At 40.2% G+C, this 18,759-nt stretch overlaps 1 protein-coding gene across 1 annotated transcript in view; it reads right to left on the reverse strand.

Moving 5' to 3' along the window:
* bsna (bassoon presynaptic cytomatrix protein a) overlaps positions 1–18,759 on the reverse strand; it is a 226,481-nt gene that overhangs the window by 12,553 nt on the left and 195,169 nt on the right. The window contains exons 15-18 of the mRNA XM_034696727.1: positions 17,188–17,319; positions 13,469–13,524; positions 5,300–5,445; positions 4,628–4,721 (exon numbers count right to left, since the gene is read on the reverse strand). Coding sequence (XP_034552618.1) covers positions 13,484–13,524; positions 17,188–17,319 — 173 coding nt within the window. The 3' untranslated portion in view covers positions 4,628–4,721; positions 5,300–5,445; positions 13,469–13,483. The remainder of the gene's footprint in view (positions 1–4,627; positions 4,722–5,299; positions 5,446–13,468; positions 13,525–17,187; positions 17,320–18,759) is intronic.

Genomic DNA, 18,759 nt, shown 5'->3' on the forward strand with positions numbered 1-18,759 from the left:
AACAGCAGCACTGCTGTGTCCCGTTAATCATCTGTTCTCATCTTTCATTCCACTACATGGAAGTTACTATGTGACTTGGCACATTCACAAATAACTACTGTATCCATCTGAATCACACTGTTCTTCATACTGTGTATGTTTGTTTTTAAATAACCTGGTGACATTTTTTTCGTGCAATAACTTACCTTATCTATTTATCAGATAGAAGTGTACATAGTGTGAATATATCTGTAATAGTTGCCATATTTTATTTTATTTTTACTTTATTTTATTTTATTCTATTTTATTTTATTTTATTTTTATCTTGTTTTTATTTTATTTTACCCTTGTCATTGCTATTATTATTGTTATTATATTTTTTAACTATGTTAGTACATTGTTGTATTCCCCTGTCCCGTGTTGTAAGCTGCTGTAACAAAAGAATTTCCCCCAACGGGGGACAAATAAAGTATATCTTATCTTATCTTATCTTAATATACTGTATTATATAATTATCTTGCCATATTATTATTATATTATGTTATATTACATTATTATTCTAACTACAACTCAAGGTCAGCCTATTTTCACTTGCGCAATATTTCTAAAATTAGACACTTCCTATCTCAGAGCGACGCAGAAAAACTAGTCCATGCATTTGTTACCTCCAGGTTAGATTACTGTAACTCCCTCTTATCAGGCTGCCCCAATAAGTCTCTAAAGACTCTTCAGCTAGTTCAAAACGCTGCAGCTCGAGTACTGACTAAAACTAGGAAGAGGGAGCACATTTCTCCAGTGTTAGCTTCTCTACACTGACTCCCAATAAAATGTAGAATAGAATTTAAAATCCTTCTTTTAACCTACAAAGCTCTTAAAAATCAGGCACCCTCGTATCTTAAAGAGCTCATAGTGACCTATTACCCCTGTAGAACTCTACGCTCCCAACATGCAGGCTTGCTAGTTATACCTAAAATCTCTAAAAGTAGTATGGGAGGTAGAACCTTCAGTCATCAGGCCCCTCTCCTTTGGAATCATCTACCAGTCAGGGTCCGGGAGGCAGACACCCTCTCTACTTTAAGAGTAGGCTTCAAACTTTCCTTTTTGATAAAGCTTATAGTTAGAGCTGGATCAGGCTTGGACCAGCTTTTGTCATACTGCTATAGGCCTAGACTGCCGGGGGAACTGGCACACTGACACACTGGGATCCTAGCTCATCCCCTTCCCCCCAACCCCCTCATCACTTACTTTAACTCTGCCTGTCCCATTAAAGTTACTAACCATAGACCTTTCTGGAGTCCCTGAGCTCCATTGTCTTGTAGATTCCTCTGAGCTGCCGTAGACGTCCTCCTGCTGCGGACGATCTGGACTCCAGCTGATACGGACGTGCTGGACTCCAGCGGCAACAGCTTCTACTCGTCTCATCACTATCACCTCTCTCTCTTACTCCCCTCTATCTGTCTTTCCAGACCCAACTCGGTCGAGGCAGATGGCTGTCTAACATGAGTATGGTTCTGCCTGAGGTTTCTGCCTGTTAAAGGAAGTTTGTCCTCTCTGCTGTAACTAGCTAAATACTGTGAGGTGAAATGCTCATGGTGGATTAAGGTGAGGTCAGACTGAGTCTTATCCTGTCTTGGTGTTGGGTCTCTGTTCATAATTTGACATAGAGTGGTCTAGAGTCTTGAGATAACGTTTGTTGTGATTTGGCGCTATACTAATAAAGATTAATTGATTGATTGATTGATTGATTGATATTACATACCCATATTACTTTTATTTATTGCTAAATTTGTCATTACGAACCATAATCACACCATGTCAACCTGTCACTACTGATTTTTTTGTTTAATACTGCCTGTAATTACTTCTATTTAATTTAAATTCCATTTGTAACATTGTATATATCTAAATTGTATTCTAGCTAGTATTTTTATTTATTTTTTTTACTTATTTTTTAGTTATTGAAACTTCTTCTTGATTGTACTTCTGTCTGGGTTGCTGTAACAACTGAATTTCCCCCCCGGGGGATCAATAAAGTAATATCTGATCTTATCTTATTTTCCTAAAACTAACCAGATAAACTTGTGTTGATCTAATTTTTGGATTTCCTGCAACATTTTTCATTCGAATCAATGTTTATAAAATGTACAAAAGTGGTTTACAAGCTGAAGTCTATTCAAAATCTATTTGTAGTCACTGATTCAACGTCTATATTTAGAACATATTTCATTAAAATGTCTTCTGACAAACGTAATTTCAGTGCTGGATTGCACAGCCTCTGCTTTATTTCTGGTTTTGCATCATATCATTTTCAGAGGCACTAAAATGTGTTTCTCTCTAAGTTATACTTGTGACTAGTTTATATTTGGGTCTTGAGGTTTTCACATGTGCCTAACACTTCAGTTTAAATTTGATCATCTGTGATGTTGTTATTGAGGTGAGATAAATGAACCCTAAAATATACCTGTGTGTGTTTTATCTTCCAAAAAGAGACAAATAAACCTAAATCAGGCTCGAGGAGATGTCTCTCTCTCTCACATTGACTTCTGTTCGGTATTACTTCAGCATCTTACATACGCCAAGAGACAGGACTGCCTGCGAGCTGGTCTCTTTGGAGTCAGTTCCCTATATATTGTTATTCAAAAGCAGTTCATTAATTACTCATGCTTCTGGAATAACAAAGCTTTGTGCAGACTTCTTCCTGGCTGACATAGCTGCACCCTTTAAATATATAAGAAACAATAGCAGTGATTTTCAGGAGCGAGCTGCAGTAACAGCTGCAGAGACTACACTGGCTTCAGGCTACGCTGGAGGAAGAAATTCAGTTCAGCTCTGTGAGGAGAAGGTACAATCATATGGAGCTGGAGGATTACACATGTACAAATGTCCAGAAGGCAAAATGATAACTCAATTAAAACTGTGATTTTGTGCTCAGAGCTTTGTCTTGAAAGTGTTACATGAATGTTTTCTGTAAGTTTTCCTCTGGAGGTGTCTTAAAACTAAACTTATGTTTACATTTACAAAAATGCCCTGCACTCAAACAATGTTAAAACATCATTTCAGTGCATAACTGTGAGTCTAAAACAGTTATTATGATGAGTTTTTAGCATGTTGAATTCATCCCTGTTTACTTCCTTGCTTTGGTTGTCACATTACAGCTAACTTTGTGCATCATTAGAGTATGTTTCTGAATCTGACTGAATGTTTCCCTGACATGTTAAAGCTGGGGTTGGTAATCAGATTTAGATCCACTTTTTGTTATACTGGTTAAAATGATCTTTATGTCCTGATGGTAATCAATACATAATGTGTTCCTAAAAAAGAGGTAAGAAAAGCTGCTATCTACAGACGGAGTAAACCTGGGAAAACATCAACCAATCACCGTTTTTGGGTCCTAAAATTTTAAACCATTCAAATCCCTTCCTCCCGTTCTGCCCGCCTCCTGCGCGTACATTTCCCTGGCTTGCACTCTGAGTCCCCGTCTCCTGCCTCTGCTTCCCCTGACTCTACTGACTGCCCCTCTCGCTCGACCTCGGGCCTGTCCCCTCTGACCAGATGAGGTGCTTTGCTCAGGACTGTAGTCCGGATCAGAGTCTAAAAAGCTCTCACCACGGGGGCTCTGACAAGCAGAAGAATTAATGACATTTAGTAAGTCCTACAGAAAATGTAGATGTACTGTAGCGTCCGTCTGGACGCTGTAGGGATGACGAGCCGATTCGTGAACAAGTTGAGTTTTAATAACCGGTCACTGTCGGCCGTGATCACGCCAACCAACAAAACAACAATCAATGTTTGAATGAATGAAGAACTTCTCCTCTTGTCTCTCCTCTCTCCAGCTCACACACTCTACACCTCTCCTGATGCCTTCACTGACTGTCAACACTGTAGGAATTGAGAACATCTACACTGAACAGGTTTAACAAACAGTAGAGTTGTTACAGTATTATATATGTGTTATAACTTTTCTCCTGATATCGTGTCACCAGGACAACTGGATAATGCTAGCATGACAGTTGTGAGTACTAACAGCACACGGGGGGGGGGGGGGTCGTTTTGGAGGAGCTCCGAGGGAGGAGGGGAGGGGTTAGATGGAGTCATGAGGAAATGCTACATTCAAATTCATGCTAGTTTTCCGAGACTACCAACCCCAGCTTTAAGTTCTGGGTTATTCAATTGTATCCCTTTTGGACTTAGTGAACCTGGTTGTAGTTCCTGGCTGGTTCGGAGCTGGTTCAACTTTACCCCATTTCAGCCGAGGCAGTTTCAGGGCTGGTTCGGAGCCGGCGCTCAATTGAGAACCAGTTTTTTGTGTTTCAACTGTGAAGAACCGCGAACCGCTTACATCAGGGGTAAGAGGCGGGGTTGCCGTGATCAAACACACAAACCAAACGTGTTTCCTCCGTCGTCCTGCAGTGAAAAAATAAAACAGACTAATGGATTCCAAGGCAAAGCAGTGGTCGGCCGAGGAGACAAGCTGCCATCTTCCGCCATCGTTGTTGTTGTGAGGGAAAGTTTGCACTGGTCACGTAAATCTGACATCATGACGTTCCTCTTCCACGGGCTCGAGCGGGCGGAAAAACAAATGGGTGCCGTGTTGGTTCGCGAGTCAAAAACAACAGGTGAACACATCAAGAAGAGATGAGTTACTTACTGTCTGGCCTGCCAGAGAGATCTGTGTGGTCTCTCTGTCAGTGTGTGCTCAGCCATGAGACATGAAGTATCAGATGGATTCCAGTCCTGGTTGGCTGTAAGAGGAAGCATTTCAGATCAGAAGTCTTTTCCCCTCAATCTAAAGATTTAAAACTATGTACTCAAATGTTCACAAGTGCACCTGATATGATGTTTATCACAGTAAGTTAAATAGATACCATTAGCAGACTGTTTGCATATTCAATACGTGACTAACTGTATGGTGTTATGAGATTTGACAGTGCTCCTGGTACTGCACATCTTTTAATAGCATTTATGGGGTAACATTAAATGCTCTAATTATCATATTTAAGAGAGTCAACAGAAGCAACTTGATATTCATTTAACTTCTGCTCAGGCTTGAAGGTGTGATTGTGAGAAAGCAGCCAGTGAAATAAAAACCTGCTGACTGTTACACCATCAAAAGTTCCCTAAAACCCGGGACCAGTTTAGCTCAGTTGGTGGAGCAGGTGCCCTCTGTACAGACGCTACAGTCCTCGCCACACTGGGTGTAGGATTGATTCTCTTTACCAGCAGAGTTGATGTCAATCAGAATAAAGACAAAAAGCCCCAAAAACTATCTAAATGTTCCCACATGACCCTCCAAGTGTCCCAGTGTTATCGAAGCACTCACCAGTATGCTCAGCTCTCCTCTCTGTTCCCCATTCTCTCTCTCTCTCCTCCCTCTCTCTCTCTCTTAGTAAAACAATAGCAGAGGTGTCTTCACAGGTTTTTCTGGTACAAGGCCTCGTCACTTTGTCATTTCACATTTATGTAGTCCTGAAAACACAGGGAGGGATACAGTCAGTCTGTTAACACTGTGCTCTTTTTGAATTCATGTTACATGAGTCCTTAATCAAAGAGGAAGGGTCAGCAGCCTGTTGCACCAGCTGTGCGTAAGTTCAAACGTAGCCTAGTTTGAACATCATTTCTCATTTAGGATGGAGTTTACTCTCTACTAATGTTTTGTGCGTTGCACCAGCTGAGGCAGTTCCAACATAAGCCTAAGTTACAACTTAATTCTTATACTTGGCTCCTAGTAGGTGTAAAGTCCTCTGTAGAGTTTGGGTTTGCATGGAGTGTTGTTTTGAAAGGTGGGATGATCAGGAGGATGAGGAGATATAGAGGGTTCTCCTAGCTAGATTACGTTGGTGATGTGTTATTCACAAGAGATTACATCCTTTGTAAAAACATGATGACCAAGATTTGCAATCCTGAGTATTAATGTTGTAGTTGATCATTTTACCACTGGATGTCACTGTTATTATAGACACCGTAGATTAAGGCTTTAGACCAGCAGCCTGTTGTACCAGCTGTGCATAAGTTGGGTCCTAAGTTAGGGTGTAAAGTCCTCACTAAACCAAACGTTGAAACTAGTTAGTTTGTAACTTAAAGCTGCTGTGAGGAACTTTGGTTTTGTATCGATTCTGGCGCTCCCTTATGGACAAAGTGATACCTCTTAGCTCTTGTCCTATACATGCAAAAGTAGTGTTTTCAACAAAAACCTCATCCTGTTGTCTTTTAACAGTCAACTTTATCAGGGAATGTGATTAATTTCCATGAATACAGTCAAATAAAGGCTGTGTCTGAAGCGAGATGTCCATCATCTGGTCTGACACCTACCCCCTCAGGGCAGTTTCAGCCATTAAAAATGACAACAGAGAAGGTGTCAGTGTTGCTGCTGATGGTCTTGTTTGCTATTGAAGGTCATAAAAAGGCATCAGTATCATTTTCAGTCTGTTTATCAGCCAGTTCAAAACTCCTCACAGGGCCTTTAAGTTGTGTCATAGTTTGGTTGCACCACAGAGACTTAAGGTTCATCTTAACTAGTAGGCCGTAACATCTAAACTAACCAAAACATTGTCACAGATATGTCGTTGAAACTTCCAGCAGCCAATCAGAGGAAAGCACCAATTTTGATGCAGGGATTATATGTGTTATTTTTTATGCCCAATCTTCTCGGAACTGACCAACATCTGAATCAGACTAAAGTGAAGTGTTAACTACAGCCTAAATCCTTAATCTGCAGTGTCTATAATAACAGGGACTTTGAATGGTAAAATGATCAACTACAACATATGTTAATACTCAGAAGCGCAAATCTTAGTCATCATATGTAATCTCTCTCTTGGATATCACGTTGCAGACATAATCTAGCTGGGAGAACCCTGTGTATCTCCTCATCCTCCAATTCATCCCACATTTCAAAACGACACACCATTGCAGCAGATATACTCTATGGAGGACTTTACACCTTATAGGAGCTAAGTGTAAGAATTAAGTTGTAACTTAGGCTGACGTTGGAACTGCCTCAACTGGTACAACGCCCAAAAAGTTAGTAGAGTGTAAACTCCATCCTAAATGAGAAGTTACGCTCAAACTAGGCTACGTTTGAGTTTACGCACAGCTGGTGCAACAGGCTGCAGGGGTCTCAAACATGCGGCCCGTGGGCCAAAACCGGCGCGCCAGAGGTTCGAATCCGGCCTGCGGAACGACTTTGCAAAGTGAAAAAAATACAGAGAAGACATTAACTGCAATTTTTTCAATAAAAGTAACTACTATTTCAAATTTGTCTTCTGGGTGTCTCATACAATCATAGTGCTGACGGAGCACACCTGAATGGAGCTTTTTTTCCAGGACTTTTTTCTTCAAAGTGAGAAAATAGATGACTTGTTGTTTGCATAATCCGGTTGAGATTCATGCAGACTTTTTAGATCACTATAAGATGACACACTAACTACTAACACTAGCACTACACCCCTGCATACAACACTGTCCAGCAAGCAAACTGTTCCTGCTGGAACTGAGGGGTCCATGATAGTCAACTTTAGTCTTCTTCATTATTATAATCTATCTGTTCTTTTGATGTTAACATTACACTCTGTGTGTCAGGTGACTGAGTAACCTGTGTGTTGGTGTGTCCGCAGCAGGTTTCAGGGCTTAAAGAGTAAAATATTTGCCCCCACTATGAGACTCATCATGGAGAAAAATACAACAGCTGTTTTTGTAAAAAGATAGTTCATGTATTGTTGTTGTTCTGTGACAGTAACACAAGTTTGTTTCAGCCGTTGGTCAGTTCAGAGAAGATTAGGCACGAAAGATAATAATGCATCAAAATTGGTGCTTTCCTCTGATTGGCTGCTGGAAGTGTAAACGTCATATCTGGGACAATGTTTTGGTTAGTTTGGATGTTTCGGTCTACTAGTTAAGATGAACCTTATGTCTCTGTGGTGAAACCAAACAACGACACAACTTAAGTTACAAACCAACTAGTTTCAACGTTTGGTTTAGTGAGGACTTCACACTCTAACTTAGGACACAACTTATGCACAGCTGGTGCAACAGGCTGCAGGTCCTTTCAATGCTCAGGACCAACAATATAACACACAGCATAGCCACACATATTCATTCTCTCTGTTTATTGGTCTAAGGCTTTAGCAGATGGCTGTCAAGCAATGAGTCTGGTTCCTCTTGAGGTTTCTGCCCTCTGTGTGGAAGTTATTCCCTTCTACGCTTTGGTTGTCACATCGCAGCTAACTTTGTGCATCATTGCAACAAGTTTCTTTATCTGATTGATTTAACATTTTTAATAACTTTATTTATATAGCACCTTTAAAATAAAATGTTTACAAAGTCCTTTGACAAACAAAGCGTGGCAGGACTTGGAGGACAGAATAATCCTTTAACAGACAGAGAGGAGGGTAGAGATTCTAACAATGTAAAAACAAAATACAACGCAAAAGATTCAAAAGAATTAAACAAAATAAAGTGGTGAGACAGTAGACCAATAAATCACTGTTAAAGATTTTTCAAAAAATAATGAAATAAATAGGTTTTAAGAAGAAGTACGACATCACATCGAAGACAATAGAAAATGTAAAAGGATAAATTAGGGACATTAAAATAATAAATGATAAAAAGAAATACAAAACAATTAATAAATCAAGCTGGTACACAGCCAACCAAATTGCCCTCTTGGATTAATAAGGTTCTCTGAATCTGAATCTGAATCTGAATCATCAGCTTGGTTGAATAAGTTATTACCTGAAACATCTTCATCACTGCAGTAATCATCCAGTGGAAGGCTCTTAACTATTTGCTTTGTTAAATCCAGGTGGCGACTTTATTTTTGGACAGGCAGTGTATAAATACTGTCATGTTGGGGAAGTTTTTCCTGCTACTGGTGAAGAATGAAATAGAGACTTCTGCCGGCCGACAAGGTTTTATTTTCTTTGCAAAGAAAATCTCAATCAACACACGAGCGGTCAGAATGAAGAAAGACCCCGAGCATGGGGAGACCTAAACATTTATACCTGAGGAACGCCCCCTAAGGTATATGTCACACCCTTTGGGCCTGATCTACTAAGATCCCAAATAACGAGCGCTAATTTGCGTGTGCAAATAATAATTTTGAACGTGTTATTTCTGGGCGTGTTGCGGGTGATCTACTAAGACTGCGTGCGCAAATGATAACGAGTGCAAAAGTGATGTGGACCGCCCTATTTTACGAGGATTTTGCGTGTGCTATCGGCTGTCACCATGGAGAGTTTGAGAGAGCAGAGTGGTCTTAAGCGATAAATGAAGTTTGAAGACATGGAGTTGGAGGTTTTAGTGGAGGAGGGAAATAAACACATCGGTGAACTCCAGCAGAGACATCTCAGCGTTAGAAACACGATTTGGGAGGCCATCTGTGAAAAGGTGAATGATGTGAGAAAAATCAGAAGATCTGCCGATGAAATAAACGCATCTACTCTACTCCAAAACACAATCAGTGTTTTGATGGAGTTTAGAGAGCGATTTGATGAGGCTTAGTCTGCCACTCTTGCTCTAGAAGAGTTAGGCGTCACTTGGATGAAGACAGTCGCCTCACTGTCCCAGGGAGCAACTTTCGGGTGAACGTTTTCAATGCCTGATATCATCATCCAGCAACTGTCCCAAAGATTCACCAGCTTAAATGGAAATGTGAACATGTTTGAGTCAATTCACCCCAACACACTGCTGCAAGCACGAGATGAGGAGTTACACAGAGCTGCCTGGCACAGCTCAGTGAGCGCTCATTCTCCAAGTTAAAACTAACTAAAAACCCCTTGATGAGCACGATGGGACAGAATAGACTGAGTGGACATGTCATGTTATCTATTGAGAATGACAGATCAAAGAAAATGGACATACAGTGCATCGTGGACAAGTCCGCAGAGCTTAAGGCTCGTCCAAACAGTGGTGAGTAGGCCGAGTACTTCATGTTGATTTTTTGTTTGTATGTGAACATGTGGGCCGCTGTGCCAATTTTACTAAACTTTATATCTGTTGATACAGTGACCTGCTGTGCTCTCATTATATGAAAAAGTTAAGGTGGGTGTCAGAATGATGCGGTCGCTATCCGTGGTGCTGAACTGCTTTGAATTTGTGTTGTTTTATTATTATTATTTTGTTCTCTTGGTTTGATTGACTAAAAAATGTAGTAATGCTTGTAAGCCCCGCGTGTTGCGGGCATGTTGTAAAGCGATGTTATGATGAGCTTTACAGTGACCACAGCCATGTGTGTGTAACGCTGTGCCAGTTTGCACCTGCCTTTCAAACGTGCTAAATATAGATGCAAATACAGCGCGCGCTATCTGCTTCAGGTTTGATAAATCACATTGCGTGTGCTAAATGATTACATTTGCATCTCCTCCTCCCAGTATTTTGCGCGTTCTGATGATCTACATGTATTCTGCATATTCATGAAGGCAAACACGCTAAATGATTTGCGAGTGCTATTTTGCTCATTTGACAGACGCAATCCTCGGTGCTCCCGGTTAGTACGTCAGCTTTGCGCGCGCTATCAAGTTTGCACGTGTTTTTATACACGCAAACCTTTAGTAGATCGGGCCCTTTGTCTGCTGCAGGTATCTGCACAGGGACAGGGTTTTGTATCCAGGCAGGAGGTTTAAGAGGTCTAGACATCACGATTTAAAACACAAAAGGACCTGGTATCTTGGTGAGGAAGCAGGATGTGGGGCGCCTCAAGCAGTTGAACACAAAGGAACCAAAATGACCATTACAGTAATGATGTATAGAAAAATTCAGTCTCATATTGCTTCTGACATAATATCAGTCATGTTCTGATATCTTAGCATGACCCAATGCATTTTTCTATTCCATTGAATAATTAAAGATCCATCTGAAACATGTCACTGGTTCAGATAATCATGAATATAAGTCTGTCATGTGTGTGGAATAATGGATGTTGTTATTAAATTGTTGTTTATTATCAAATTCAAAAGCAACAACATGATATTGGCGTTATAAATATCGTCCATCAGCTGACCTGCTCTCTAATTATCGACAGCAGCCATACAGAAACTGATATCAGTCGACCACTAATTAAAAGGTCTTATCTCGAGTAAAGTGAACCTCAAAGCGGTCACATCCAAATCAACAGACCCCGGCTCTGGTGGTGGTCTGGTGGTGTTGTGGGTACAGCAGGACCCACATGTGTCAGAGACACTGCAGCAGCACATCACAGCAGTGTGTATGTGGCAGTGATAAACTGCAAACACACTGCCTGTTTGGAGCAGACAGTGCGTCACATCAGACAACAGATTGTCATTGTTAGTGTTCAATTTTCACTCTGCACACGTAGAGAAACCCAAAATACAACAACACAGCCTGAGAAGATAACACACACCAAGATATAAGCCCCTTTTCCTTCCTCTGATTGTACGTCCTTGATTCCTCTCCTCAAATCTGATCCCCCAATCTCAGAGACAAGCAAGGAGGCAAGAATAGGAGGCAAGGAGAGAGGAGTCTTGGCAATAATAGGTTACTAAATGAGACAGTCTGTGCTTCCCAGATTAAAATGTGAAGTATTTAAATATGATGCACTGATACGCTATCAGACATTGTTCTGTTATTAACATGCACTCTCTCTTATATGATCTACATCAGATCAGCAGACCTTTGTTCATCACAACTTATTTACTTTTAACTCACATCCTGGCAGAGTGTCACATCTGTGTACTAAAGAAACACATTTTCTTCAGCCGTGTCTAAAGCTTCTGATAGTCAGAGGTCCACCTGTGCATCCTAACTCTCCTCTGGGGAGCCTCCTCACTCCTCTCTTCTTAAGCATTTCACAACCTAGGAATTGAGACATCCGTCTAGATGTTATACCGAGATCGATTTCCAGCTCACAGCAGCAGGACGCAGGAGAGAGGAGACGAGGAGGTACAAAATGGAGAAATGTGAAGAGCCGAAAGATACACTGCTGTAGGAACACTCGGTCTGTTCTGAGTAAACCGCTCTAAGCTGCTCGCTCTCTGCTGCCCGCAAGAGTCAACACACACCATTCTGCAGCACATCCCAGTAGACTTTGCACAGGCAGAATCTCAGAGTTCTATTTCATATATCAGAAGTAGAGTTGTGTTGAAGAATAGAATTGATTCAGTCTTTAGCAGAAGAATAATCTCTTCACCTTTATTCAGCAGATCAATGCATAAAAGATCTGTGTGAAGGAAAATAACGACCATCATCAGCAGCTGAGGGCAAACACAGAAAACTGTGTTAAGCTGAATAATGAAGTGTTCTCAAACAGCTTAAGAGGAGCCGCTCTGATTTCAAGAACCTCACCTCGAGAATAAATCACCAGTTCTCTACTCTGTTACTCAGCTGCTTTTATTGTAAATGGTCCGTCTCATGACTCTTTAGACGTTTTTCGACCGGAGGAACTTTACCCCTGAACTAGGTGCGTTTCGACCGGTGGACCCAGGGTCTAAATGTAGTTCAGAGGTAGTTAACTTCCCCCCCTGGAAAGCTCCTGGGACTTTCGCGGGGCAGGGCCTGCAATCCTGAACGTGTCTGATTGGTAGATTAACCGCAGTGTTTTTATTCCTCCCTCCGTCCACAATAACATCACACACATCTGTGATTCACTTGATTTCTCTTTCTGTCATTAGTTTTTATTTGTTCTATCTTTTTTGTATGTGTGTGTACTTTTCAAAAGAAGAAGCTGTGATTCTCTTGATTTAGCAGCTTGTAACAGTAGTCTTCTCTCAGCCCACCGTGAATGCGTCTCTCCCGGTGTTCCGGTTTTAAAAGTGACCCTGTAAACTGGAGACCTTCAGCTGAACGTGTCAGTGTTTGTGGAGTTTACACAGCTGTTGAAACACAGAGGGAGTTCCTGGGAATGCAAACTAGTTTAGTTTTTATTAAGATTTCAAAATATCCTCATCAGATATTTAATGATCGTCTAAAGACGTTTATGAGGGATGCATCCGGCTGAAAGTCTCCAGTTAACAGGGTCGCTGTTTAAACCAAAACACCGGTCGATCTCTGCGATCACGGCTTTTTGAGTTCAAAAGGATTTTAAAGCCGTGTTGAAACGTCTTTGCTACTCGCGCTTATCTCCTCTCACGTGTTGATTCAGTGAATCCATCTGTGATGAAATATAGCACCATCTAAAACAGCACCAGCTGAGTCTCTTCATGCTAACAGGCTAACTGTTGTGTTGCTCATAATGATATCTGTCTGTCCGTCTGCTTCTATGGTGTCATCTGTGATGAATGGCATTCCTCTTTGTTTTACTGCCCTCTACTGGTCTGGTGGTGTAGTGCATAATCTTTTTATTTCCTCTATACGTCACTGGCCTGATTTGCACAATCTACCCGGGACTTCAGCCCGCGGTTGAAACACAGACAACAATGGGGGCACAGGAACCTTTTAGTTCAGGGGAAAGTAGTTCTGGGGGCTAAAAGACCCAGAACTCTTGGTGGAAATGCATCTTTTGGTATGAATAATTGGAAGAATGGAAGAAAATACGTACCTCAATTTTAACACCTCAGAAGAAAGAGGTGAACTTCTTGCCAAAACCGGTTATAGCTGGAGAAAACAGAGCGAGAAAGAGAGGTTAAAGGGTGTCATGTGAGAAGAAGTGAGAACCAAGCTGTAACCTCTGCTGGAACTGCAGTACCTCAAGTGTCCACAAGCCAAGTAGACCCCATTAAGCCTGTATTAAGAAGTCCTGTTTAACATCAGAATTTAACAGGGTTTGAGCTTGTGCAAGAAATCTCTATAAACCTTTACATCTATGGACTTCTCTTTGTCTGACCTGTGCTGACGTCCTTTTTTGTCAAACATCTCAACAGTACCTTGAGAGCATGTTCATTTTCAGGATGTGTGTATCCTTGGAGTCGTTTTCAGTCTTTGTTGTCATTTGTGGTTTCTTTAGTCCCATCTCTCATATCTCCCCATAGTTGTCTGGTATCATTCAAGAAGAGTTCATTTGCAAAAACAGATGTCTCCGTTTTTATAAATTTACAAAATGTTTCAAAAAATTTTTTTTTTCTATTAGCGAGGTCAGCGCCTGGGAGTTTTTCAAAATACCAGGAAAAACTTTTATCAAAATGAAGGATTAAAAACTCCTTCCTTTTGAGGTGACCAGAGACCAGGTCATCCCAAAAAACAGACCTATCTTACCCCCTTTTAACACTCTGAACCATAAATGATGACAGGAAGAGCTGCCTTCCTGTCCAGATCCCCTTTCTCCTGGTGTTTAACTTTTTCCAGATGTGTGCAATTAAATGCTTACTTCATCAGAAAAGGACTTATGGACATCGCCAGGAGAAAGGACGATATAAAATGTAATGCAATGAATATTTAACAATGTTGGTTTGCTGGGTTATGTCTTTTAAACTGTTTGTAACAGAAAGATGCACCCAGACATAGATGCACCCAGACATAGATGCACCCAGACATAGATGCACCCAGACATAGATGCACCCAGACATAGATGCACCCAGACATAGATGCACCCAGACATAGATGCACCCAGACATAGATGCACCCAGACATAGATGCACCCAGACATAGATGCACCCAGACATAGATGCACCCAGACATAGATGCACCCAGACATAGATGCATACTCAGAGACCCTCACACACACACACAGACCCTTATCTGTCCATCTAAATCAAGTTTTTAATACCTTTCTTCCCAGATCACACTCTAAGGGACAAGTTTTAGACATTTCCAAAATGTATATTAACACATGATTTTATAATTCTGAAGCTAAGATAAAAACTTTCATGTTGAGTCTTTGATAAGAATATTGAAATCCCCAGAGTTCTATGATGTATAATGACAAAGTTATGAAACATGTTTTAATTGTGTTTTCTTCCATGTGGTCAACACCGCCATCTAGAGGAGAAGACGTGGTAGATGTTGTATTGTGTAAACCCTGTGTGATAAGTTCTGTTAAGTTATTTTAACTTCTCACAAGTTCTGAAATCTGCATCCTAAGATAACAATCATCATTAATGAGAACTCATCTTTGACATTTAAGGTACGATGTATTTTCCCTGTGTCATAGATTACTTTGAATTGTTTGATTATGAAGAATTGTGCTTACTTTCACTTATCTTTTAAATCCATGACTTGCTTTAATCGAGGAATATGCATTGGTGATAGCTGTAGTGATATGTTTATATTCCAGAGAAGTTTGCGCAGTAATTATAATACAGATCCTTTATTCAGAGGCTGTTTAAAGTTGAAATCCAAAGGAGGAGGGAACCTAAATTTCAGGCCTCTCCTTAATTTCTCTTTTGTCCCTCGTGGTAATTCTAATTTTCTAGAAACCTTTTTCCGCTGTGAAACCAAACTCAGTGTTAATAATTTTACTGTAACCAAAGTAACTTCTTTAAGTTTATCTTTTATTCGACTAAAGTCTATTTTTTGTTTTAAGAACGTTTTTATTATTTCCAATCTTTTACACTAAAGCCACGCACAGCAAAGCAAAGCAAAGCTTGTCTTTTTGATAAAGACATTATTCTTAGTCTACAAGACTTCTTTTAATTTTTTTGACCACGAGTCATCACTCCCACATCTGGAGCAGCAGTCTGTGGACAAAACCACGTGACCACGCAACAGAACCAAGACGGGTACTCTGGGCCAGCCGATTCAAACCTCCTCTTCACGGCGCCATCGTCACGCCGAGAAACTGGAGCAAACTCCTCTGGACCCATCGGAGACTCGCTGACGGTTCTGGATGACAGTAAGACTGTTCCTGAATTTCTGTGGTCGAAGTTGATTTAGGCTTCATTCTGAAAGTCCCATATTATATACTATATTTCCAAATCAGAGATTTAAATGAGTGTCTAAAATTCTGCTTTAAACAACTAAACCAAATCGCTATCACCAAATCATATAGTAGTGTACTACTAGCTATCCTTGCTTAAAGGTATATTGGTCTGTTTGTCTGTTATTCATCTATGTTCATTATCTGCCATAATCATAATCTATTTATCATTCTATTTAAATTAAACTTCATACATTATAAAGGATTCTGTCTGTATATTCATTTCAGAGCAGGGTGGGCCAATGTGGTAAAGAATTCATGACTTCAGATTTAAAATGTACAAGACTGATTTTTATTTGGTCAATCATTAGTGTTCAATTTTCATAATTGATCACTGTGATTGATCCCCAGATTTTGACTCTGGGTGGTGCCCCATTGATTTATACGAAGAAAATGATTTGAAATATTAATTTCATTAAAAAACATTTTTTTATTAAAATTATTTTTGTTTTAAATGTTAATTTCATATTTTAATATCTGAATTACCAATACAACCCGCTAGACTAGCTTTAGGTATTATCAATCAATTGATGTTGGGTGGCTTTGGCTAAGTCAAAATGACATTACTAATCAGAGGTATCTTAACAATGTAACTTTATTAAAAATCTATATTAAAAAGAAATGTGTTATTTGAAAATGGACAGTCCCCTCCAACAGTATTGGAACAGTGAGGCCAATTCCCTTATTTTAGCTGTAGACTGGAAACATTTGGGTTTGACACCAAAAGATGAACATGAGACAAGAGATCAACATTTCAGCTTTTACTTCCCGGTATTTACATCTGGATCTGATACACAACTTAGAAGATAGCATTGTTTATAAAGGAACAGCACATTTTTAGGTGTGCAAAACTATTGGAACAGATACACTTAAAAATACATTAAGACTTAATATTTTGTTGCAAATCCTTTGCTGTTCCAATAGTTTTGCACACCTAAAAATGTGGTGTTCCTTTATAAACAATGCTATCTTCTAAGTTGTGTATCAGATCCAGATGTAAATACCTGAAAATAAAAGCTGAAATGTTGATCTCTTGTCTCATGTTCATCTTTTGGTGTCAAACCCAAATGTTTCCAGTCTACAGCAAAAATAAGAGAATTGGCCTCACTGTTCCAATACTTTTGGAGGGGACTGTATAAAAACAGAGACATCTGTTTTTGGAAATGAACTCTTCATAATTCATCTTTTGCATTCTTTGTTTTCATTTTGTCTGTTTCTAGCTGTCAGTCAGTGCTGCTTGAGGTTTACCCTTGGTATTCTCATTTAGTCATCAGTTAAAGTAAAGTCACTACTTTAAAAATCTTTGATTCTCATCAACAGAAAGTGTTGATAACGTTCCAACACGACCACAGTGTTTCATTATATAACATCTGATATAAATGTTGGAACTGATGTGTTTGTTCTACCGTCTCCCAGTTTGCCGGCCTGCTCAGCGGCTGCTCCCGGCAGGATCTTGGACAACATGCCATCTCCCTCCATGCCGGGCTGACCTGCTGCTGCACTGCCAATCCCTCCTGGTCTCGGAGCTGCCTTTGAGCCTGGATTCAAAAGCGGAGCGAGGGAGAGAGAGAGAGGATGACAGGAACAAGAAGAGGGAATGACAAGACAGAGGGATTCAGAAGACAAGAGGAGTCAGGATCCGTGCAGAGCTAATATTAGGAGGCATCTGCCATTGCACATATTTAATCTCATGCTGAAATCTTTTGGTGTGGAGTGCTCATTGCTCCTCTTGTAAAGCGAACAGCTAAAGCTAACATCAGACAGGTAGATTTGAGACCTGTTACCATCGCTAAGTCATCCATGACAGGATAACTATTTACTGACATCTGCAGACAAGACGACTGATCAGCTACATGACTCATTTCACTGAAGGGCCCCAAAAATAGACTTTGTATTCACTCCGGGATTACATTTGATATCAATGTGCTCTTTTGATAATGTGAGATAATATTATGATGACTGTCATGAGTTGCTTTTGGTTAGTTTGTGTTTTCCTTGTTTTGTAATCTGTCTTTGATTTCCTGTTTGATTTTCTAGATTTACCTTGTTGTGTTTCAGGTCTTGTTTCCTCCCTGTTTGTATTGTGTATTAGTTGTATTAGATATAAATTGACCCTATGGCTGTTTTCAAAACCGCCTGCTACATACTACTTATGAATGCAGTATGCAGTACGTACTGCATACTGAGTTTGAAGGTAGTCTGTAGTCTGACTGTTCTGCAGGATGCTGGGTCAGGCATTGCTGGATTTTTGGTTTCAGAAAGCGGAAGTAAACAACGACCCAGCTGATAGAGAAACTGCTTCTTTAGCATCACTTATGATTTAAAGAGTTAAGAAGTGCTTTATATGGAATTTAATCATTTTCACAGCACATAAAAACAAAGTGCTCTTGTTATATACAGAAAAAAGGAGAACGTTAGCGCTGTGCATTGTGGGAAACAGTACGTGAGGGAGACTGGTCCGCTGCAGACCGAGACATGTTCCTGAATCAGTACGACATCCGGGTAGTTTTGTCATACTGCAGATTCTTTTTCACATACTACAGGGGTTCCCAAACTTTTCAGCCTGGGACCCCCAAAATATAGGTACCAAGGACTCGCGACCCCCACTGTCCCTCAAAATGATTTAATGTGTCTTCATTTAGCTGGTCTGCAGAAAATGACCCTACCTATATGAGCATGTGTCTGTGTCTCCTGTGCTGTTATGAATGAACCTGCTGCTACTGATGCTTTTGATAATGAACTGTTCACTAACTCTAAACTTAGGAGTCATCTGGAAACAAAGAAAGGCAGAAAACTCATTACATTTTCTATTTTCAAGGTTTTATTTCAAGGTTAGCTACTATTTTTGTCTATATTATTTACTATAATGGTTAAAATGTACTGTTTTTAGATAACTTTGAAAAAAAAAAAAACATTCTGGAAGATATCTCACAACCCCCCATTTGTGTCTCGCGACCTCCAGAGGGTCCCGACCCACA

The sequence above is a fragment of the Notolabrus celidotus genome, chromosome 11 (assembly GCF_009762535.1).
Source record: "Notolabrus celidotus isolate fNotCel1 chromosome 11, fNotCel1.pri, whole genome shotgun sequence".
Classification (NCBI taxonomy): domain Eukaryota; kingdom Metazoa; phylum Chordata; class Actinopteri; order Labriformes; family Labridae; genus Notolabrus; species Notolabrus celidotus.